At 33.7% G+C, this 24,574-nt stretch overlaps 9 protein-coding genes across 9 annotated transcripts, besides 2 other annotated features; 4 read left to right on the top strand and 5 right to left on the bottom strand.

Annotated features, from left to right (window-relative positions):
* Positions 1 to 298: 298 nt before the first annotated feature.
* On the bottom strand, positions 299 to 1,666 carry TVAGG3_0981060 (spectrin binding; the record flags this gene model as incomplete). Its single annotated transcript, XM_001322658.1, has 1 exon — positions 299 to 1,666. One exon carries the CDS (start codon positions 1,664 to 1,666, stop codon positions 299 to 301), a length of 1,368 nt encoding a protein of 455 aa, XP_001322693.1.
* Positions 1,667 to 4,883: 3,217 nt separating this feature from the next.
* Positions 4,884 to 5,366, top strand: TVAGG3_0981050 (uncharacterized protein; the record flags this gene model as incomplete). The annotated part of the gene is made up of 1 exon (XM_001322659.2): positions 4,884 to 5,237. One exon carries the CDS (start codon positions 4,884 to 4,886, stop codon positions 5,235 to 5,237), a length of 354 nt encoding a protein of 117 aa, XP_001322694.1.
* Positions 5,367 to 5,559: 193 nt separating this feature from the next.
* Positions 5,560 to 5,699: a mobile genetic element.
* A 67-nt stretch (positions 5,700 to 5,766) lies between these two features.
* Positions 5,767 to 10,239, top strand: TVAGG3_0981030 (uncharacterized protein; the record flags this gene model as incomplete). Its single annotated transcript, XM_001322660.1, has 1 exon — positions 5,767 to 10,239. The coding sequence occupies one exon, from the start codon at positions 5,767 to 5,769 to the stop codon at positions 10,237 to 10,239; it is 4,473 nt and encodes a 1,490-aa protein (XP_001322695.1).
* A 1,414-nt stretch (positions 10,240 to 11,653) lies between these two features.
* TVAGG3_0981020 (uncharacterized protein) lies at positions 11,654 to 12,922 on the top strand (the record flags this gene model as incomplete). The annotated part of the gene is made up of 1 exon (XM_001322661.1): positions 11,654 to 12,922. The coding sequence occupies one exon, from the start codon at positions 11,654 to 11,656 to the stop codon at positions 12,920 to 12,922; it is 1,269 nt and encodes a 422-aa protein (XP_001322696.1).
* Positions 12,923 to 12,932: 10 nt separating this feature from the next.
* On the bottom strand, positions 12,933 to 13,736 carry TVAGG3_0981010 (uncharacterized protein; the record flags this gene model as incomplete). Its single annotated transcript, XM_001322662.1, has 1 exon — positions 13,296 to 13,697. One exon carries the CDS (start codon positions 13,695 to 13,697, stop codon positions 13,296 to 13,298), a length of 402 nt encoding a protein of 133 aa, XP_001322697.1.
* An 832-nt stretch (positions 13,737 to 14,568) lies between these two features.
* On the bottom strand, positions 14,569 to 15,434 carry TVAGG3_0981000 (uncharacterized protein; the record flags this gene model as incomplete). The annotated part of the gene is made up of 1 exon (XM_001322663.1): positions 14,818 to 15,225. One exon carries the CDS (start codon positions 15,223 to 15,225, stop codon positions 14,818 to 14,820), a length of 408 nt encoding a protein of 135 aa, XP_001322698.1.
* A 563-nt stretch (positions 15,435 to 15,997) lies between these two features.
* Positions 15,998 to 16,124: a mobile genetic element.
* Positions 16,125 to 16,177: 53 nt separating this feature from the next.
* On the bottom strand, positions 16,178 to 17,981 carry TVAGG3_0980980 (cytosolic carboxypeptidase family; the record flags this gene model as incomplete). The annotated part of the gene is made up of 1 exon (XM_001322664.1): positions 16,202 to 17,938. The coding sequence occupies one exon, from the start codon at positions 17,936 to 17,938 to the stop codon at positions 16,202 to 16,204; it is 1,737 nt and encodes a 578-aa protein (XP_001322699.1).
* A 93-nt stretch (positions 17,982 to 18,074) lies between these two features.
* Positions 18,075 to 19,501, bottom strand: TVAGG3_0980970 (uncharacterized protein; the record flags this gene model as incomplete). Its single annotated transcript, XM_001322665.1, has 1 exon — positions 18,125 to 19,501. The coding sequence occupies one exon, from the start codon at positions 19,499 to 19,501 to the stop codon at positions 18,125 to 18,127; it is 1,377 nt and encodes a 458-aa protein (XP_001322700.1).
* A 216-nt stretch (positions 19,502 to 19,717) lies between these two features.
* Positions 19,718 to 23,744, top strand: TVAGG3_0980960 (ift140/172-related cilium protein family; the record flags this gene model as incomplete). The annotated part of the gene is made up of 1 exon (XM_001322666.1): positions 19,740 to 23,744. One exon carries the CDS (start codon positions 19,740 to 19,742, stop codon positions 23,742 to 23,744), a length of 4,005 nt encoding a protein of 1,334 aa, XP_001322701.1.
* Positions 23,745 to 24,574: the final 830 nt, after the last annotated feature.

The raw sequence follows: 24,574 nt of genomic DNA, 5'->3' as shown, positions 1-24,574 counted from the left end.
ATAAACGTATTATTTCCTATTATTTCTATAAACGTAACTCAATCCTCTGAAAAGTCTGAGATAATTTGCAAAATTATTCTTTAGAGTTATCGAATAAAATATCAAAAATCATATTACTTTGCATTGCAGATGCAAAGTTCAGAGTTGGATTCACGAGGCATTACGACGTAAACTATTCATTTTTAATATGAGACTGTTTATTTTTGAGAAGTTTACATATATATTTGAGAAATTTACGGTGTCACGCTTTTCGTAACGTCAGGCCTTTGAATTTTTTTTTCATGACACCGTAAACTTCTCAAAAATCAAAGTAAATATTTCTATTATTCCTGGTTGTTATTTGATGAGGAGTCCATCCATCTTTGTCTTTAGCATTGATATCTGCTCCATTTGAAATAAGAAATTCGGCTGTTTCTTCGTTATTATCTATGGCGGCATAATGAAGAGGAGTCCATCCATCTTTGTCTTTAGCATTGATATCTGCTCCATTTGAAATAAGAAATTCGGCTGTTTCTTTTCTAATATTCCTGGCTGCATAATGAAGAGGGGTCCATCCATCTTTGTCTTTAGCATTGATATCTGCTCCATTTGAAATAAGAAATTCGGCTGTTTCTTCGTTATTATCTATGGCGGCATAATGAAGAGGAGTCCATCCATATTTTGTTTTAGCATTGATATCTGCTCCATTTGAAATAAGAAATTCGGCTGTTTCTTTTCTAATATTCCTGGCTGCATAATGAAGAGGGGTCCATCCATCTTCGTCTTTAGCATTGATATATGCGCCATTTGAAATAAGATATTCTAAAAGTGATGAAAGATGGAAACTGGGGGAATAAACAAAACATTTGTTGATATCATATGTTTGTTGCAAATAAACTAAAAATGATATGAGATTATTGTATTGAGAGCACAATTCTAAATCAATTTTTATGTTGTGTTCATTCATCAAAAACTTGACAAAATCAATATTGTGTGATATAATTGCATATTTCATGCATTTGTTATCTGGTATTTGTACTTTCAAGCATTCATTCATAATGTCTCGATTTCCACCCAAAAACGAATATCTAAGACAATTTGGAGTTATTATTGATTGAAATTTCGTTCTTAAAAACTGAAAACATTCATAAGATCCATGATAACAACATAGTTCAAGTAACGAAATACCTCCTTTTGAAAATGGATATAAATCACTATCTAATTTTTGTTTTTTATCAAATCCTTTTCTTTCTGTAAAGGTTATCAATGATATTTTGTCATCATCCATAATAGATCTGTGAATTGTTTTTTGTTCGTGAATCTCAGCTGTATAATGAGAAACTTCAAAATCGTTAAAAAATTTTGTCCCGTTTGCATCTAATACTATACTGTATTCTTTGTAGAAAAGGTAATTAAAAACTTTGTTGATTTCGTTGACCTGATTTAGATGGTATTCGTCAACAATTTGTTTGGCAATCGCTAAATATGACTTCATGTAGCGGTTGTTATAAATTGAAACTTGGGATATTTTATTGACAAATTCACCAGGCGAAATATGATAAGAGTCAATCAGTTTTTGTTTGATTTTTTTGTAAATTGCGTTTAACTTTGTTTCGTCATTTGTTTTCAGCCTGTACAAAGCATTGTAGACTTTATTATATCCTGTAATTGCTTTTCCCTTAGACATCAATCAAAAGTTTTACGATATCGTAATCTTACATACAAAATGTTATTGAGTTTGGTTAATTTAAGGGTTTCGTTTTGCTAAAATTGTCACTTTTATAGCATATTTGTTTTTGGATGTTTTGCGAAACCAAAAAAAAAAAACTATGATATACAATGTGTGTGTAAAGAAAATACTTTATTTACTAGTTAAAAAATCATTTGGTATTGATCAAGTTATTTTTTCTGGATAAGATATTATATGGATAATTGGATAGAAAATACAATTATATAATCTTGTACCTGGTTTAATTAAGCTAATTGTCATCAGAAACTTGTAATTTTTATGAATTTCAGATTTTCTTTTCATTACTGCTTTTCTTAATAGGTCAAGTTCTTATTTACGTTATAAAGTATGATATTTACAAATATCAAGTTATCATGTTTTTTGAGAAATTATGAGAAACAAACAAAAATGAAAAAGATAGGAATAGCAATGAATAGTGATGTGGGTATAGAAAATGTAAGAGATATGAATGCAAAGCAATCAGTATTTAGGATATTGACCATAGATTTCGAAAAAAAAATGCTGCATATTGAGCGAAAACTATGATTATATTATAAGGCTGTCATTTAAAGCATAATGAAACTATTCCCTTTTCATTTTAATCGAATAAGATAGTAAAGATTTTTGAATTAGCTAGAAACTGATGAGATGTTTTCACAAATCAGATTTTTAATCTCTATGATGCATAATTCACTCAATATCTCAATTTTGATATTGCGAGATATTTTTGCTATCGGTTTCGCAATTTTGACACAATAGCAAGAGGGTTCTATAAGCATTATTATCAACGTAGAATCTGAATATCATATCAGAAAATGTCGCAAATCTGACATTTACCCGACCAAATAGCAAAAATAATTGAATACTTTTCGCAAAAACTTTAAAAATCGATAAAAATATGAAATATAGATATTAAAGAGACTTTTTATATAATATTCATAAAGATTTTCCAAAAATATGATACCGCAAAATTAAAAAAAGTGACGTCTTGAGTGGAGTCAAAGGTCGAAATTGCTAGCTAAATGTTTTTTTAGCGAAATTGCGTATTGTACGTTTTTTTCGCAAAACGAAACCCTTAGTTAATTTCTCCCTTGGACATCAACCAAAAATTTTAAATGTCTTACTTTTACATAAATTTCGTTTTCAAAAAAAAAGCTATATTCTAATAATGGTTTGTTTCATCAACGGTTACTCCACAGATACTATGAAATTTTGCTGAATTCTTTTTTCCATTCATGGGTTAGTTTAATCACTTCTATAAATTGGTTATTAAGTTCTTCGTCTTTCTTTCGTTTTGAAGCTTTGTAGATCTTTTTAACGGATTTTAAGGTATAATTTGTCATGAACACTCTATTTTCTGCAATCATATTTTCAATGGTCCTTACTTGATCTTTAAGATAGAGTAGGTGCCAAAAGTGCTTACTCTTAAACAACCGTCGGATTTCCGGGTGAAATCGTGACACACTTTCGTCTTTCGTAGGCAGTGGTGGTTGTTACAAAAGGTAACTTCGAATGTAGCGTGAAATCTGCAAAAAAAATTCTGAAATTTGAATGGAGAACACAAAAATTGAATAGTTTACGTCAATAAAAAAGAGAAAAATGAAGCCAATGTGTCTCGAACCTAGGACTTAGAGCAGCAATCCCACTGTTTATCCCATTACATATTACACTACATGCATCTCTCATCTCAGTGAATGAGATCAACTATATGATAACTTTTTCCCCATTATATTCTTGTGGAAAAGTGACAAATAGCAACTTTGACCCTCTCTCTCTTTAAGATATCGATTTTCTCACATTAATTTATTTATGTTATCATCATCTTGAGTTTGAACTAAATTTTGAGCACTTGGAGCTGGTTTGAGGATAATTGGCTTAATAGATTCCTTATTAGAATTAAATGCAGATTTTTTCATTAAACTTTCATACGAATTATATTCTTTTCTTTCAGTATTTTGTCTTGTTTTCAATTAACAAATACATTTACTGTATGATGCACAATCTATGCAAGCATTATTATATTCTATTTTTTTACCATTCAAAAATTAGATTTAACATGAATAAACACAATATTTAGTATTACAAACAATAATATGCATAAATCAGCCAATGAATTCTTCTACAGAACGTATAATTCTCGTTAAATTTTCATCATTTTTCTGAAGTTGGTTTGATAAAAGGACACAACACTGATATGCAGCTGCTTCGCACTTTTCAGTGTTTTCACATAGTTTTTCATAGCTATCTATCAAAGAAGCAGCAATTCTAAGCACAATTTCGAAATCAAATGATTTGCAATGAGAAACGATGGTCAGCATTGAAATGGCAACCGTTTCTCTATCGTTTTCATCGTCACTTTGGGAATAAACTTCGAAAAGAGGTAAAAGTTCATCAATTTTTTTTGGATCAAAAATTGAAAGAATTGACCAAATTCTGACGGAGTAAATATGATCATCAAATGGGAATATTGCTTTAACTCTCTCTACAATATCATTTGAAACGATATCTCTGAATTCTAACAAAATATTATATAATTTTTCTGAAATTTTGTTGAAAAGTTTGTTTTTCTTTGGTTTATCTTCATCAAACTTGATAAAAATTCTCACACACCGTAACAAACAAACCTAAAAATTCAGGATTTTTCTGATTTTTCGCAATTTTTTCCAAAACACGTAATAAATCCTTTTGACATAGTCTGGAAGCACATGTTTGATATACAGTCTCTCTAAAGAAATTGCAAATTAAGTCAATTTCTCCATATTTCGTTAGAGATTTCAAAATTTGAGTTCCTAAAGAGTTTAAATCCTTAAAGAATGATTTCATTGCATTAACATGGTCACCAAATATTTTTCATAAAAGTTATTGTGATTCAATGTCATCTGTTTATTGTTCCCAGTCATGCAAGGAATATGATCTTTAGTAGTATAGTCTCTGTATTTCTTTGATAAACCAAAATCAATGACATATTCATTATCAACACCCAATGAAATTATTTGGTTTGATGTCACTATAAGTTTTTCAAAATCAATTGTGGAATAATTGGTCGATCAAGTAAGTCATCAGACTCGCTTCTAGTGTGAAAGTGTCAGAAAACATTCCCTGAGGTAAAATTGTGAAATAAATGTTTACTCTTTTTTTTCACCTAAAATTTGATGTCACTTTTTCCAAAATTTCGATGAAAAACAGAAAACAGATAGTCTTCAAGATCCAAAGTCCAATTATGAGCGACCGCGACTTCAGACAGATGCTTGAAGGCGTCATGGTGCATCGCGAGAACCTCATAAAATACGGAACTCCGTATCCTCCTGAAGCTCCAGACTCTGAAAAGATGAAACAGAGAAAGGAGGAGTTAGACACAAAGATAGCCGAATACGAAGCAAAAATTAAAGAATTAGATGATACAAAAGAAAGATATAACCAATTACTTCGTACAATTTACGAAGAAGAGTCTCGTGTTAAAGATGAACAAAAGAAACGCCTTCTCAATAGGTCAGAAACACCAGGTAATTACTTACAAGGCAAAAACTAGAGATTTTTTTTAATTATACAATACCGACATTTTTACGTCAATTGTCTATGTTATTTTCTCTATAACAACGGAACTAGAGACCCTGAATTTAATAATTCTTAATAAAATTTTGAGTTTTGTTCATTCATTAAAAATAACCCGAATTTCCTTGCTTTTCTAACGAAAATGAAAGGCACATCTTTAAACCTCGATCGATGGAATTATATACATTCATTCAAAATACCTAATCCCATAAGGAAAAAATTCATAAAAATAATATTATTGGCAAAAACTTAAAATGAATCAAAAATAATGATATTGATAAAATTAATTTTGTTTTAAGGGTGCCCTATAACGATAATGTAAACATCACAAAATTAACCTTATTAGAACTCGAATGAATGGATTATCCAGATTCTAGTTCTCAATACAATAGCCTTAAAAGTGCTTTTCTGAGGGTGGTCTATCGTCTATAGGGCACCCTTAATTTTTGAGAATTATGAGTTCGATGTAAATAAAATTGTCACTTTTTTCGAAATTTTTTCTCACCATGAAGAAAAATCCTATTTCACCACGAACTCCTAAGTATCCAAAGTATTCTGAAGTCAACAATGGAAGATCCAATCCATCAACACCAAATGGGATCAAATCTCCAAGGCTCCAGCTCCCTGCATATGAAACTCCACAAACAAGGAAGGATGTTGTGAGCGCAACGTTTGTATCTGTTGCCGGACAAAAGCTCAAATCCTTACCTCCAAGTGCAAAGAACAAACATGTCATTGCTCTCAACTTAGAAGACAATCAATTAAGTATTAATTCATTAAAAGACCTTCCTAAGAACCTCACATCTCTTTCATTATCAAACAATCCACTTTTATCATGCGCCATTCCTAAATTTGATCGCTTGCGTTCACTTGTTCTTGATAATTGCCAAATAAATTCATTCGAAGGAATGCCAAAGTTCCCTAATCTCAGGCTTTTCTCAATTGCCAACAACAACATATCGGATTTAAATGAAATTCAAATCTTTACAAAACTTGAAACATTAAATCTCTCAAACAACGCATTTGACTTCGATCCAGTCATCTGTATTGCAGCCATTGGATCCATATGTCTTACGAAGTTCAACGGAATCCCACTTACTTCACTTGTTCTTACAGAAGCTTTCAAATTTTCGCCAATTGTTGGCTATGCGCTCAGACACGGCCGCAATCCTCAAAGATACTCCAACGCTGAAGAGGAAATCCAGGTTTCCCAGGAGTTTTTGAACAAAAATTTGATTGAGCAATTAACATCTGCCGGAATGGATCCATCTCTTGCGCAGTTCAAGACAGAGACAGTCGGCGACAACATGTCTTTGATACTCCCGTTCACCGCAACCAACATCAAATGGTACAGAGATGTTTTGCCAACGGAACAGAACACTTCTGAGTGGGCTTCTGTACAGGGCAATGTTAGTAAGGACACACCGAATGTTCTCGAACTTACAAACATCATGAAAATGCATTTAATTAAGTGCGATTTTACAATGAACGAACAAAACTTCTCATTATACACTGACCAACCGATAGGTCGTAAGCCAAATGTCTTAGTTCTTCCTTTCCCACTCGATCCAGTCCTCGCTGGCCTTCCTCTCGAAGGATCTATGATTTCATTAATTCCTCTTCCGATTCCTACAAAAGTTGCATGGGTTTCGGGTACAAGAATCATTAAACAAGACGAAACAGCAATTATTGTCTCAAACGCAGAGATCGGAAAGCCAGTTACATGCTTATTAGCTCCATTCTGTCCAAACTTCCCCAATATCATCTTCGCGACACTCTATACAGAAACAATGACCGTACAACCACTACTTCCTACAGTTTCAGGTGTTACTTTCCCTGAAATAATTATTGAAGAATCCGAAATCGAGTTTACAAGGGTCATTACTCCAGATAGAGAAGGAAATTCACAAATATCGATCGAGCACTCCAGATTCCAGTCATCAGCATGGGAAAACGTCGCAAATCTTTCTCCAGATAATTTCAAGTACACTCCTAACCAATCTGACGTTGGTTGCTACCTCAGGATCTGCTATACACCAGAGACAAGCGAAGGAACTCAAGGCGAAACCATCTATTTCTACTCAAAAACAAAAGTTTTGCCTCAATTCCCAACTTTTGAGAACGCAGCGATATCCGGCCAATTATCGGTTGGCCATACCCTTGTGGCCACAGGGAAGTACAAAGGAGGACATCCTGGCCAACACCACTACAGGTGGCTTTTATGCGACAACAAGGATGGAAAGAAGATCACTCAGAAGATGGCAAAGACAATGCAGGAGGTAGGTAATGAAAAATTCCTCAAAATCACCCAAGAAATGGAAGATAAAATTATATGTCTCGAAATTTTACCGATAAGAGATGACGAAGTTGTCGGAAATACAATCTTCCTGGTCTCACAAGGCGTTGTACAGCCTGCAGAGCACGAAGAACTTCGTGTTATCGAGTATAATAATCCTATTGTTGCAGGAAAGAAGGTTCAGCTTGAAGAAACCGTCCAATTCTTCTTGTCTTCACCTGATAGTCCCATTGGCTACGAACCGATTAAGTTCGGAAACTCTTTTGTCCCTCATTTGGAAAATGTCGGACAATTCTTAAGAGTTGAGAGCGAAGGAGCCGAAGGATTACTCGGAGAAGTGCAAGAGCCACCTCCACTGTTGAAGGCTGTCGCAATAAACTGCGAAAAATGCGTGGAAAACGCTGTTGCAAATTTGCAAATCAAAGTTCAGCGACTTTCAGCTCAGAACATCGAGATAATATGGACGAAAGTGAAGAAGGATACCGAAAAAGTCGTGGCCGTCAACACTTCTTCATACACTTTCGCTCCAGAAGACGTCGGATTCCAAATTCGCGCGAAAGTCACAGCTCTCGACAAAGCAGGTAACGCGATCAGCTCTCTAACAACAGATCTAACACAGACAGTACAAGCACAGGGCAATTCTGTACCTGTTATCGCTGGAAAATTCAAAGAAGGCGGTAAATTGCATATCGAATGCGAGAAAGAGTATTCAGAAGTACTGTGGTTCAGAAAAGAACGTAACCAATGGATAAACATTGGAGTTGGTAATGAATATACTGTTTCTTCGAAAGATATCGGTTCTGCCATTCGCTGCCAGATGAAGATCGGCGGAAACCAAGTCACTGTAACATCCCGCGAAATCATTGACTCAGGACTTCCAACAGCAACGATCGAAGCCGAAGATTCTGCAATTGAAGGCCAAGAAATACCAATCACCGTTACATACAACGGCGGAAAGGAAGGTAAAAGCGAATGTAAGTGGGAAAGAATCGGCGCTGAAGATGTAAAAGTTGTTGTTGCAAATAATACAAACACTTATCAGATAAAGAAGCAAGATGTCAACTCAACGATCGAATTGAGCTACTGCCCACCACAACTAAAGGAAGGAAGCGCAGTCGCCCACTCATTAAAGTCAGCCATGGACCAAATAGACCCAGAAAAGTTGACGTGGACAATCGAAAAAGTGACATTTTTCGATAGTGAAATTCTTGCCAAAGACGCAAAATCATTTTCAGTTCCTGCTGATGCTGCAGGCTGGCGTATCATGGTCACAGCGACAAATTCAAGCAAAATTAAGTCTCCGTCAAAATTTGCCAAAGATCAGCGTAATAACTGCACATGGACAAGAGTTGGCAATGCCAGAAACACAGTCGTAGTATCGAAAGAGCTGAAATACGTTCCTACGTTGGAAGATGTTGGTCATGAACTGAAATTCTCCTACAAACCAGTCAGAAAGGATGGAGTCACCGGCGAAACAGTCACTCATGAGTTTGGACCTGTTATTGCCGCAGATCCATCGATTTCTGATGCCTCATTTACCCAAAATTCTGATGGCTTCCTCGAAGTGAAGTACAAATACACTGGCGGCGTAGAAGGAAACACAACCATCCTCTACCACATCAAAGATGCCAAGGGACAGCTTACTTTGTTCGCTAAATCCCCTGAAAAAGTAATTTGTCCTCATCCGGACCTTTACAACAAGGAAGTGGTCGTAGATGTAATTCCAACACGCGACGATAACGTAAAGGGCCAGAAAACTCGTGTTGGCTCTGTAATTGTAAAACCAAGGCCTACAGTGATCGATGCCGAGATCAAAGCGAAGAACGGAGAGATTAAGCCAGGAAATATCCTGAAATGCTTCACGAAAGTAGAAGGAAATGGAGAATTATTCTATAGATGGTACAGATCAACCGATAAAGCGAAGGCTGATGATTGGGAGTTGATTGAAGGTGAAGAGAAACAAGAGTTCACACCAAGAGATATCGATTCAGGCTATTTCATCAGATGTACCTTGTTTATGAAGAATTCTGAAGGCTGGGAGAGCGATATCTTCGAAACAATCACTCCTAAGCAAGTCGATGCCGCTCCTGTGAGGGTCTCAATCGCAGGAGGAGAGCAAGAACTGGTAACTGCAACAAATTTGACTGCAAAAGTGACAGACAAAGGCCAAGAATTGGAAAATGTCACTGTAGTATGGCAGAGGAGACTGGAAAACGGCGAATACGTCGGCATTGCTGAAGGAAATAGTTACTTAACGACAGCAAACGACATTGGAAGAAAGATTAGATGTTTGTATGGTAAAAACGTCTTTTCCAATGATACAAATGCTGTTTCTCTGTCCGGAAAGATGAAGAGTATGGTAAATGCTGTTGTTAGAACAAAGAATTTCAAATTTGTCGCAAATGCTTCTTCAGGAAACTCAACATGGACTGTCCAGGTCACAGATAGTGGTTTGTCAATGAAATCAAAGCTTGGCAACGAGAAATCTGGAAAATGGACAACAGTTTCTGCAGAATGCGTCGATGGAACAAAAGATGAGATCAAGCTGACTCTGGATGTCTCGACTTCCTTTGTTTTGGTGCCTGTTGTTGAGGAAGAAAGAATTTTATCTGCAATTGGACAGAGAAACGTAAGAGATTTCGTTGCTTGTGTAATTAATGGTTTCTCTAAGAATGTGAAATAAAAATTTAGCTTTATTATTGATTTTTTTAGAATTATTCATAATTTTTATAATATCTGAAATTTTATTATGATATTCTTCTGTTTCTTTGTGATTAAACGTATTCTTATCTAAAATATAATGCGTTTGCTGATTTAATAATGTCTAATTTTAAATATTTATTGTAAAAAATTTGTTTTATTTTGATTTTCTTTCTGAATTTTCCAAATTTTTTTCGTTTTTATAATTTTGAATGAATGTTTCTTAGAGTTGATCTTCATTTTCTTTATTTCAAAAAAATTTTGGAATTTCAGATATAGCGGCACAATAATCAGTAGCAGTTAGACAAGTGGTTACAACAAGCAAATTTGAATATTTAACGAATATGAAATTCAATTTTGTTTAATTTAGGCACTACAACAAAAGAAAAACGAGTGTTATCTTACATATTAATATATAGACCTTAATTTCTCTCTTACCAAGTAACAATGTTTGAAAAAGAGTTACTTTAAAGAATTTTCTTTTAAAATACTCACTTAATTTAGAGAATTCCAGGGAAAAATACAATGTCTCTTCATTACAAAGTACATAGACACGAATTTATACTCATTCTTTATGATATTATTTTATAGCATTTTCATCAATAAAGGGTTGACTCTTTACAATTAACCTTCCACGGGGTTAATCTCTTGATTTAGCTTCCTTACCGATCTACAAAAAAGATTTTCATTCCAAAAAAGTGACAAATCCAAAATCAAAATTAAAAAATGGGGCGAGCCGGGAATTGAACCCGGGACCTCCTGTACCCAAAACAGGAATCATACCACTAGACTACTCACCCGCTCACACTAATTAATTTGAACACTATCCTGGAATAAAATTTCAATATTTGAAAGAACATCATTTCATTCCTCTTCATGAATAAGTTTAAATATCTCAACTCTGAATATAAATATGTCTATTTTTCGGCACATTATCAAATAAATAATAATTTTCACTCTAGATCTTTTCCTATTAAATCTCATTCAAATTTTCCTAAACATAGTGCTCCATCATTATTCATTTACATTTAATCACCGACAAGCTACTTTATATCAGCTTGTTCTCACTCTAGATATATATAAAGATGAAAGAATAACTTATTTACATGTTATCTCTTTTATTTTTCTGCTAAATATCTGACAATCAATTCTTATATTTTTTATAAAGATATATCTTTTAAGAGTTAACAGGTTTTTATTAGATAAGTGTATCAAAGTCTAATGGATCGATATGGAATTCGAGATTTTTTTTATAGATAGGCAGAAGTTTGTTTACTTCTTTATGATCCTTTATGTAGACTTTAATAGCTTCGTACTAATAAATCCTCTGTTTACAGATTATTTCGGCTTCTCCGACTTATTTCGGGAATTCAATTTATAAAAAAAAAAAAAACATAATGAATACAACTATTACCCATCTCTCTCTTCAGAGATTTCTTGGGTCACCATATTTATCATTTTCACCAAAGACAATTAGTAGCAAGTTAAATATACAGAATTCTCACTTTTCGCAATTCGGAAATTCATTTCTTTACTCAATCACACGCAAAATCTCATTAAACTTTAATAAAGTCGATTTTAACAACTTCCAAAAGAATTCTATCATACTTAATTCTGAAGAAAAGGCTCAAGTTTCTATGGCGACACAATATACAGATCAAATCTTTCCAGAAAACGAAACTGCTACATTTTATCGTTGTCATTTTATTAACTGCAAAGGTGATGAGACTGGTGGTGGCGCTATCTCGTGTGAAGACAACGAATTCGAAATAAATATCACAAAATGCGTTTTTGCTAAATGCCTAGTTATGAATTCTACAGGTGGAGCTATTTATGTTTCAAAAACACGATCATTTTCTATTTCAAAGTCATGCTTTGGCCAATGTACTTCCGAATTACAAGCACACACTGTTTACGTGAATGGAAACAAGAAAATAATTAATTTCGAAGATGACACATTCTCAGAGAACGGAAATACAAAAGTTCCTGATACAATTTTCACATCTGAAGCAATAACGTTTTTATCTAGGTCAAATATCACTTCAAACAAAGCATCAACAGGAGCTTTAGGGCATTACTTAAATTCCCAGTCATTACGCCTCCAAGAAAATAATTTTGTTGAAAATATCGGAACAACAGGAATTGCACATCCTAATGTCTCCTGCAACATTGACTATACAGAAGAATGGACCCATAACAATATATATTTCAACAAACTTGAAGTTTTTATTCACGGACATATTTCATTAGAAATAAGGAACCTTTATACATATCAAAACAAGTTCAACTTTTTCTTTAACTGCCCTACACCTTCAAATGTTATCTTCAAAGGCTGCAATTTCGACTTTGGCGAAAGTGGTCTGAAAAATAAGGCAGTTGTTGAGCGTAAGATCTATGATTACCGCACGGATACATTGTTTAATGCTGATAACCTCCAACCACATGCTTTTAGCCATGTTGCAGTTGATTATTGCAATCCCTACAATTTCAGAAAGCCTTTCACAAGGGCAAATAAGCCTGTTGAGTACTTGAATAACCTTCAGATTGATAACCATCCTCATATTATATTTTTTATGGGTATTTTCTTTATTTGTATACTTGTTATTATTTATTTCCTTATTGGAAGAAGAGCAGATGTTCGTCTTGGCATGCAGCGTTTATATTAATCATTTAATGGTTTTTAAATCGAAATTATTATTAATTTTTTTTTTTAACGTGAATGGACAATCAATAACAAAATAAGATATGTTTTAACATTTATGATATCATATGATTTTTCCCCTAAGAATCATTTCATTTTTTTTTAATTTCTTGTTTAACATTCAATACTATGAAATAGATAAGGGCATGCATCGTGATATCTTCTCAGTTGATATAGAATGCGTAATATAAAAAAAAACTTTAAATTCCAAAATCATACAAATAAGAAGGAGGCTACTTCCACTCTTCCCATATCATGAATGATGGAATATTTAGTTTTGTTTTCTTGTAACAAAAGAAAACATGATCATTAATATAAATATTTTTGCAAAATTAACATCATTTTGTTTCAATTAGCTTCTTATCATCATCCTGAGGATTATATATCTCAGAAAAATTGTCAAAGAAGCTTGAATCTTGCTTATCATCAATGCATTCAATTTGTGCTACAGGAATTTTTTCTTCTTTAACTGATCCCAACTTGATCCAAGACTCATTTGGATATTTTTCTGATGCAATTCCATAAAATGTTGCTCTTTTGTCGATTCCTGGAACTGGATGAACCGGTTTATATTTTGAAATTAGCTTATTTTTTGTTAAACTAAGAATTATTCGAACATAATCATTGCACTTCTGCTCCATTTCTTGCCATAAATCTTTTTCATTATCTCTAATATAATTTTGAATTTCTAAAACAGCCATTGGTCTTTTCTGTTGTTTGATGATTTGGAGTGCTTTCATTCTAAGTCTGGAGCTTAAATTAGTCACGTCTTTCTCGAAATCCTGCATAAATGGTTGGAGTAAGTGGTGAGTGAAATTTTTAATCTCATAGAATTTGCATTTTTACACTTTTCAGAGCCTTATTCAAAATAAGGACGATACGGCGGTTATCAGTAATCAAATAATATCCTTTCAAATTACAAATCTTATTAATTTTAAAACTGTTTTTAATGAGCGTTATTTTATAAATTTATCATTCAAAAATTGATAATTTCGATCCATCAATTTTTTCTTAAATTTCAGAATGCTTTATAAATTTTGACAGTAAATTTTCGTTAATTTCTCTCAATTATTAGATTTTTTCTAGTGGAAAAATTCGATCTCTATTAATAGTAGAATAATATTTATTCACTTAACTTTTTTATATGAAGAATTTTCTTTCATATAGAATTTTCAGGTAAAATCAGCTCCTCTATAGATGTTTCATATATTAATCAATAAATTTGTCCCAATTGAAATTTTTTACTGCCATACATGAAAATTATGTTGAAATAGATTGTCCATTAAATGCCAGTTCTTACAGACCATTTTTTGTTTTCCAATACTAAATAATTAAAAATCGAATTTATTTTCCTATTAGTTAGAGCATGATTTTTCCCAGAATACTTTACTATTAGATATGTGATACTGAATAACTCTAAAATAATGATTTAATAGAACGATCAATTTTATTCAAAGAAGATTTAGTTTGGAAAATTTGACACTTTTTATTCTGCAATCGAGACATCATTTCTACAATTTAATATTAGAATACAATCAGATATCAAGTATATTGTATAATTCTTCAATAACTTTCCAAAATATTGACTGTTTCGTTTTTCAAATTTTCAAGGTTCTATTTAATAGAGGAATTATTTAGAAAAAATATACTATTTCAATATTTATCAATAGATAATTAATGTAATTCACTCAATAAAGTTCATTTTTTTTATCAAAATTTTTTTATTTCTGTAATGTATAAGGAATTAAAAATGGATCAGTTGTAGTAAAAATGACAATCTTTTATAAATTCAAGTTAATAGGAAATCAAAATAATTGAAAATTAGATTTTAAGTGTGAATTATCTCTCTTTTTCATGAAATTAACTTTCTGGTTGAGAGTCCATCACTTCATTTAACAAATCACGGAGATTGGAAAGTTCACTTTTGAATTCTTGGACACCTATAGTAAATGCTTCAAGGTCGCTTTTAGAAATTTCATGTGGGGAATTATCCTTAATAAATTTAGTTGCTGTTATAATATCTTTAATCATTTTTTGATATGATTCCAGAACATTTAGTGAAATTGGTACTCCTATATACCCGCGCTCTTGGAGCCAATTCTCTGTTTCAGGGCTTTCTTTTGCAAAAAGTTGTTGCATTTCTTTGAGTTGGTTTATTTTCTTTACAACAGCCAAAGTATCATTATTGTGAGAGGTATTATATTCGTTTTTGAAAACCTTTTTAGCATGATCTAAATCTTCTTGACTTAAATTGTAGATCGTTGCCATTAGGAAATGAACTAATTTTTTTTGACTACAAGAAATAATTTTTTCAGTCAACTCTATCGGCGTGCAGCACTGAAAAAATTAAGTTGCATAATTTTGATAGCTTTTATTTAGAAATCTTAATCATTTGATTATATTCTAAACTAATGGCATATTCCAATTTGCATTTCAAATGGTGCAAATGTAAATGCAAAAACTAAAAATAGATGAACTCCTCTTCATTATGCAGTCTTTTATAATTCCGTAGAAAATTGAAGAATTTTCATGTAACAAAATAATACTATACCCGAATGACTAGTCAATCTGTTGTTTTCAATATCGTTTTAAATTTTTAATGCCAAAATAGTACTAAGGTTATCATTGGTAATACGTAAGGTTGCTACTGTTGTAATATTTCTAAAAAATAAAGGTATCAAATTTAATGCAAGATATGATGAGTTGAACATCGAATAATTGGAATTTGAAATATTAATATTCTTTAGTCCCTAGTATATCATTGTTTCATACTAATAACGTGGATCAATTCCTTTTCAGGTGCCATTTTTTGGTAACAAATACGAACATTTATTCCAATTTCCATTAAATTCCCAAATGAGTTTAAATCTCCTTAAATTCCAGGAACTTATTATATTTAATTGCCAAAATAATTAAATATTTCATCAGGACATGAAACTTCTATTCTATATTTAGTTTCTTCTCTATCATTTGACGTTGTCCACATTTTCTGCAACTTAATGTTCATTATGTTCTCAATCAATCAAATTTTACCTATATATTAAGGCTGCACTTACGCCCATCTGACTTTAATTCAAATTTTTGACAACTGGCGTGAAGGGCAATTGAAATTTAACCTTAAATATCTGAATTGAAGGCCCCGTCATAGGGGCGTAAGTGCACACTTAAAATCTTATAAATTCAATGAATTTTTAGAAATATATATAATTTACTATCAGAAAAAAATAATAAAAAACAAGATATATCAAGCATTGAACTCCATTGGCTTCCACTTTGGATAAACCTCCTTAGGTGGTGTTGTTGCAATATCATCAACGTTAAATTTGAAATAAGAATCCGGTTTTTTAACTTTCAAAGTCTTTCCTTCCATTCCTTCCTTAAGCAGTGGGGACAAATCAATCTCCTTTTCATCATTACTCTCAGCAAATTTGACAGGGACGGCGGTTTTGTCATCTTCCTGTTTTCTGTCACTTTTATTACTTGGCATGAAATAGACCAATTCTTTGTTTACGTATGATACCAATGGTGATGCAGTTGGTATCAACAGGTGATAGATTGCCTCGCCGCAGGAAGCTCCCAATTTCTTCCAAAGTATCTCATCATACAACATTCCGGCGTAAGGACCTGCTTTCACGCCTCCGAAGCTTGTTTCTATTGTGAAACTCTGTACGACACCCATCTCGCGTCTCACGACGATTCTTCCTGCATCTTTTCGGTCTTTCGGAAAAGTAAATACGCAATGTTCCCATGAAAACGCGTCAGAAAGGAACGCGTATAGGCGGGGAAGAGTTTTCTCGGCATCTCTAAGACCTGTGTCACCTGTATTTGGACATCCGTAGGCAAATGTCCCGTGAAGTGAAGAGTGACCATGGAAATCAATGTAAACAACAACAGGTCTTTCCATGGCGGTCTGCGCAATCAAGTTCTTGGTCTTCCAGATCTCCGGATGAAGAACTGGATTAGGATTTGTCCACATTCTGTTCAAATCGTGGCCCATCAGCGAAACTCTGTAGGATCCTTCGACAACGCCATCGACACCTATCATCGGAACAATTCTGACGATGCAATGGTCTAAAATATACTTCGCAACGGGATGATCTGATAATAAGAAATCGATTAAGCCGTGGAGAACGAAAGAGCCGTTGGATTCACCAGGATGGATACGGCCTGTCAAGAAAATGCATGATTTTCCGGCTAACGGGATGCTTGAGTCTGGTGAAGTAATTGATAAAACAGGAACATCTCTTCCGCAAAGAGATTGACATAATATTTCATGCTGGAACACTCCTGGCTTGGCCATTTTGTCCCAGATTTGTATATTATGGTTCAAATCTGTGTAGGTGTATGGAAGAGCGTAACATAAATAACAAATATCATCGTCATATGGAAATTTTGTAGTAAATTGAACTGTAGCACGCTTGCCTTTGTATTTAGTACGTGATGTAACTGAATACGAGTAATTTGAGCCACAATGCATCCATGAAATTCCTTCATTTCTTGCTCTTTTTTCACTATACATAAAGCATCGTAATCCTGTGGAGAAAAGAGATGTTTCTTTGTGAAATCCAGAAATGTAAAATGTATATTTCATTGATGTTCTGACATTACTTACACGGAAATAAAACCATTGACATGTACCTGCTTCGTTATGATCGTATTCGAGTATTAAATGATATGAATCGGGTGTTAACTTTAAAGCTTTGGCTAAATTGCCACTTTCAAATCTTGAATCGAATCGAAGTGTAATATCATCTGGAGATTGAGGTGGACCAAGACATTCATCTTTACTTTTGATTGAATAGACAACCTGACCTGTAGACCATAGTTTTTCAGGCCATCTTGGTTTTGTTGCAACTTTTCCGAAAGGTGAATGTTCTTTAGATGGTTTTCCGCGATGAATGATATAAACATTATCACGATCCGAAACCGAAGTGAAGGGCTCGGTCATATCTTCTTCAACATCGGATTCTTTCGTCGTCATTCTAAAATCTTAGGGGGAAACACCAAATCAACCCTCATTTCAGATCAGTATTTAGAATTTATTCCTCCAAATAAGCCATTTGCTATTTCAGATTCTGCTTAGATTAGGTACTAAAAGGAAATGCTCCAACTCTTAATTTTTTAAAATATATTTTTTTTACAAACATACAAACAATAAAACAATAAGTTAAAGTTCTAACATACTAACTGCATCTTCAAGCATGGTAGTTGCCAGGTCAAGGTTAACGAAGTAAGGTTCTTTTTTCTCTTTTTCTATTTGAGATTTAAAGATTGGGACAAAATGTGGGAATACAAAAGATTCTCTAACAACTTTTAGAGGTTTATCGACCCTACTTTGAAAGTTTGGCTCAGCCATTAAAATTCTAGAAATAAATTCATCTTTTTCAGCAAAAATAGATAGAATTCCTTGCAAAAGAAGTCGACAAGGGTTTTCCAGGTCTCTATTTACAGCTGCCGCGGTCATTAAATAGAAAAATTTTCTTGACAAATTGTATTCGAAATTAAGAACCCAGCAGGTAATAACTTGTGCAGCTGCTGCAACAAGATAATCGCTTTTATCTGTAAGAGATTTCGCAATTAAATCAATAATTTCTAAAGGAACGTCATCTGGACCTGAAAGGGAAAGAACATAAAATCTGATGAAATAGTATGTTACTTTTGAGTCTCCTTCAGACGTAACTTCGAATTTTTGAAGTGGATTAAGAATTGATTCACAACATTCTTCAACAATGTCATTTGGAATGTCGAATGACTGAATATTTTGTCTGTGAATGAAATTTACAGATGCTGCTTTAATTTCTGGAGTTGTTCTAACTAAAATTTGCAAAATTGATGGAGAAGTCCAAAGAAATTGGTGAATTTTAAGTAGTTGCTCAACATCATCAACAAGGAATTGATATTTCTTCTTCAACCATCGATCAATTTCATCTGTTAAAATATGTGAAAACATTTGAGGATATCCAACGAGAACGTTGATAACACATGTTGGAGTCCACAAAGGTAATTCGTTAAAGATGATTGTTTGGTATTTTTCTTTAAGTTCTTCTTTTGAGTTGACACACATCAAAAGAAATTCAATTGATAACTTATCTTGCGATTCTGTAACTAATTTGACGAGGCGCATAACTGATTCGCCATTTCCGTCGATGTAATCGATAAATTTATTTGTAAGTTCTAAAAAAAGGATTTTTAATAACTTAATTAGCTGTGTTTTATCTTTATCGACATATTGGAATAGAGATGGAAGAATGAAATTGTCTGTTTGAAAAATTTTAAATGGATTTTGTTCTGGCTTGGATCTATCGACGTTATTACTCATTACGTAGATCATTTCGATAACTACATTTGAATATCCAGTTGCTAAAACTTGATTCATTTTACTTAAACATTCATTTAAGATTGTACAAGTATATTCAGGGATATATGGCATCATTTTTTGAAAATAATCTTCATACTGACTTTTTTCTGCCTTTGCAAGCTGTTTAAATATCTCTTTGAGTTCGGCAAGCTTCTTGTCCTTCTTGCCGAATCCAAAAAACGACATTTGAAAAAATTAGAACCCTTAGTTAAATAATTTAAATATATCATGTATTTAAAGTATAGATTTGAAAATTTTGGTCAGGATTTCCATGAAATAATAAATTTTTGAAATCAATTTCATCGTATTTGAAGAAAATGGAACGACAAAATCATTAAGTATGAGATTGAGATCATATTTCATAAACTAAATCAAGGCCGAATATAAGCATTATATCCGTTTATAAAAAAAAAACGAATCTTTGATGGCGTTTGTTGGAACTGATATTTCCGGCTTGCCATCAATTAAGCAATGTTCTTGGTCTCATTTTCAGAACATTATTGCTGTCATACCGAGTGATGGCAGCGTCCATTTTTATTCGGATAATGGAAATGAATCTTCATTTCCTGCAATTTCCAGAAATGCACAAGCAACAGCAATTGAATGGTGTCCAAATTGCGATGTCCTTGCCATTGGTTGGAATGATGGTTTCGTTACAGTTTGGAATAATGGAAAAGTTCAAAATTCGTCTCAATCATTAAAAGCATCTATCAACTTACTTAGCTGGCATTCGACAATCCCCATCTTTTTATCAGCCGCAGAAAACGGAAATGTGATTGCTTGGGATGGATCTTCTGCTCCACGCCAAATATACATGGCAAAAGGCAAAAATCCATTTGCTAAAGCCGCTTGGATCCATAAGGAAATGCTCTACGCCTTTCTTGCAGATATTGATGGACATTTATTCGGTTTTGAAAACAATACATCCGGAAATCTTGTTGAAATTTGCGATTGCCCAGTTCCAATACATTCGTTGACAATAATGCCTGCAGCCAATAAGCTTCTTATCATTTCCGGAGAAAATATATTATCTCAATATTCCCTTCCACCATCGATTTCTAAACAATCTCAAGTCAAATTAAACGTCGGTGACGTTCCAACATTGATTAAACTCAAACCAGATACGATTTGCTACGCAATTGGAAATACAATTAACATATCTAACGTTAACTCAGATGATACACAGATTTTACGTACTCCAAACGAAGAAAACGTCACTTCTCTTTACTTCGATGCCATCGATGCTGTTCTATATGCAACAACAGCACTCGGACACATAATTTCCTTCAGATGCACAATGAAAGGCATCAATATGAAGGCTGGCTGGGCCGCACCAGTCATTAAAGACCTCGGCAGTAAGGTTGAATCAGCTCTTTGGTCACAATCTTGCACATCATTTGTTGCAACAGCAAATGGTCGTCGTCCTCTTATTTTCAGACACGTTTTAACACGTACGCTATCAAATAAAGAGGTTACTGTATGGATGAGTGATCCAAAAACCTTAGTTTCTGGTAATGGCAGAAGTATCAAATCAAATCAAGTCATTGAGTCCATAAGTTCAAGCGGATCCCATGTTTTAGTATCCACAGCCACACAAAACTCGATTTACGCAGTCAGAAACAGCGAACTCACTCCATTTAGAGATAATATCACTACAAACACTCCGTTTACCACCATTTACAACGAAAGTACTTACGAAGTCACTGGGCAAAGCCTCCTCATCCGAAATCTCCAAGGCGTTGTCAAACAAACGATTTCATTAGGTACTACTGCAAAAGTAACACATTTCGTAGCCAATGGAGCATATTTATGCATTGTTACTGATGATCTCTGCATTTTCCTGTTCAAAACTCTCCGCAGGCAGCCAGATCTCCAGTTTTCAACAATGTTTTGGGCTGATTACGATACCTTCCGCATCAGAGACGTTTCTGTTTCATGTGGAGGTTTCTGCATCTCTTTAACCATCGATATCTTCGAAGACGACACTTGGAAACCTGCCCCTGATTTATACCTTCATTCCCCCCAATTTGACAAAACCGTTTCAATTCCATTTGACGGAAAAGTACCAAAAGAACATTCCTGGGACAATGAAGATCCTCGATTATTATGTGTACAAGTTGTTCCATATTCGAATACATTTGAATCGAAACTGACTGGATCACAAGTTTTTCCTCTGTTTGTTGCTGATTCTCTTGAAGTTTTCAGACAAACACCTTTGACTGTTGATGATTCCAGGCATCTTTGCGGTGTTGATCTTCCTAATGTCCTCATGACTGATTACTCCAGCGCGCCAGGATATTCAGTTCTTCCTCAATTCGAAGGTTTAGACAATGTTGACGAAGAATCAAAGAAAGCATTGATGGAACTGAACTTCCACTTGGCAACAGGAGACATTGACGCCGCATTCAATGCAATCAGAGGTATTAATAACAAGAGAACATGGAGATCTTTGGCACAAACATGCGCTCAAATGAGAAGAATCGATTTGGCAGATTTATGTTTCGGAAAAATGGAAGATGGCGGAAGTGCAATTTTACTTCATCAAGCAAGAACTAAAGGGGAAAGCGATGTAGACGCAATGGTTGTTGTCGACACACAGTTAGGTATCTACAATGAAGCTAAAGATGTCGCAAAGGCAAACAGAAGATTCGATCTCCTCGCAAAAGTCTCTCAAAGCCAAGGAGATTTTCCTGAAGCACTAAAAATTGCGACAACTTCTGACAGAATTCACAAGAGATCTATTGCGTACCAATACGCGAGAAGTCTTGAAATACACGGCGAAATGGATGAAGCTGTGAAGAAATACGAAAAATCAGGAACTCTTGGCGATGAATTACCAAGATTAGCTGTGCAAAGTGATGATTTCAAATTAATCTTTAATTACGTTGAAGAAAGGAATGTTTCTGATGTTCCAAAACAAATTTTATTATGGCTCGCGAGGTTTTTCGAAGCGCACAACCAAGTGGAACTCTCTCTCAGATACTACGAGTACGCGGGCGCATCAACAGAATACGTCAGACTCCTCTGCATCAACGGACAATGGGAAGAAGCATCGAAATACGTGAAAAAGAGTCGCCAAAGAAGTGTAATTTGCCAGTACGCGAGACTTTTGATGAGGAAAGTGGACTATTTGACGGAGAAGAACGAAATGGAACAAGCGAATAAGCTGAAGCACGAAGTCATTGAGCAGTTCAGAAGAGCAAGACAGTTCGGACAAGCGATGGCTTATGCTTTGGACAAAGAAATGGTAGATGACATTTTATCTCTTTCTTTCTCAGCACCACAAACAACTGTTTGCAAGGCCGCACAGTGGTTTGAGTCCCAGAAAGAGATAAAGAACGCAATCCTCTTGTACTCAAGAGCAGGAAGATTAAACAGAGCGTTGACATTGTGCTTCAAGAACAAACAATACGACGCTTTGGATGAAATCTCTGATTCTTTGACAGCAAAAACAGATTCTTCAGTTTTAATTCGATGCGGAAAATATTTTGTCGAATCAGAAAGATGGTCAAGAGCTGCACAATGTTATGCTCTTGCTCAGCAATTCGACATTGTCATCGAATTATGTAACCAACACAACATAAAGATCTCTCAAAATGTCATCCAACAATTGTCTGAAAATGCTTCTTCAGATGAAGAAGTTCTCAAGAGATTTGCCGCTCTTTGCGAACAACAAAGAGATTTCACAACAGCGTCAAAGCTCTATCTCAAGCTAAAGGACTATTTGGCATCAATCAAAGTCTTAATCAGAGCTGGAGATACTCAAAAAGTTGTGAAATTTGCAAAAACATTCAGAAGAAGAGAAGGATACATTTTGGCCGCAAACTACTTGCAAACATTGTCTACACATGATAATCCACAAGTGTTTGAGACAATCGTCGATTTCTATAACAGAGCAGGAGCTCCTGATAAATTGGCAAGGTTCTATGAATCAGCAGCTCAAGTTGAAATTGACGAATACCAGAATTATTCGAAAGGTTTGGAGTTGATACAGAAAAGTATCGAAGTTTTGGATGTAACGGAAGGAATGAAGAACAAAGAAACAATCATGAAATCATTAGTTATGAAAACTAAGCTGATTTCGCTCTACATCCAGGCAACTCAGTTAGTTCAAACTGATTCAAAGAAGGCAATCGCAATTTGTGTGGAATTGTTGAGAACAAAGGAAATTGAAACTTGTTTGAGATCTGATGACGTTTACATTTTGATGGTTCAATGCTATGTGGCACAAGGAAACTTCAAGAATGCGTATAAGATTCTTGAAGACTTGAGAGGAAGTGGAACTGATATCACGTGGTTTTTGGATATCAACGAAATTGACAAAATTTATAACGCTGCTGGACAGAAATATGATGGTCCTAGAGGAGACCAACACGGTAATGACTATGATGATATTGATGACGCTGATATCGATGATATAGGTGCTTAAGATCTTTTTTTATTATTCATTTTATTTTATATTTGAAAATGTAAATAAGATTTTTTTTAATTAATTATTTTTTTTTCTTTATAAAAAACTAATCATTCATTTTCATGAATAAAGGAGATGAAAATAATTCCTTTATATATTCTGCTTTTGATGATTTAAACTCCACAAACATGACTTTCATATAATTATGATGGAATTTCAATTTATGGAATAGTTAAAGTTCTTCTATTTCATCATATAAAAAGATTTATTATTAAATTTCCTTGTGTTACATGTATTTTGATGAATTGATGCATATAAAAACATATTTGCATGAATAAAAGCATTTATCTGATTATTCGGTTGATTAATGCCTATATTAATAATATCCAAAGATCAATTGATCATTTTATTAATTGATAAACAAAAAGAACTCTAGATATGATAATGAGATAATTATTGTAACATTTTGATGGCAATATACATTATGTGGGTTCTTTAGATAATCATATGAATGTGAATTAAAGAATAAAAGATTTGTGTTGGGAAATGATTTTTCATTTTTCATTGAATGATGAAAATATAGATATAAATATGCTCCATATTATCAATAGTAATATAATGTAACAATAAATGATTTCTTACTAATTAATTTAAATCTGAAATTTTGTAATCAAGACGAAAACATTAAAATATAAGCATTAATTAAGCGTGTGAAATTATTATTAGTTAATGTAATATAATTTAAATGGAATCTAATTCCGGAATACCAAAAAGATATCGTGAAAAATCTGACACAAAAAATTTGAAAGCTCATAAAATTGAATAGTCCAATGATCAAATTCAATTCA

The sequence above is a fragment of the Trichomonas vaginalis genome, chromosome I (genome assembly GCF_026262505.1).
Source record: "Trichomonas vaginalis G3 chromosome I, whole genome shotgun sequence".
Classification (NCBI taxonomy): Eukaryota; Parabasalia; order Trichomonadida; family Trichomonadidae; genus Trichomonas; species Trichomonas vaginalis.
The sequence above is the reverse complement of the archived record's forward strand: the minus strand, read 5'-3'. Positions and strand labels throughout refer to the sequence as shown.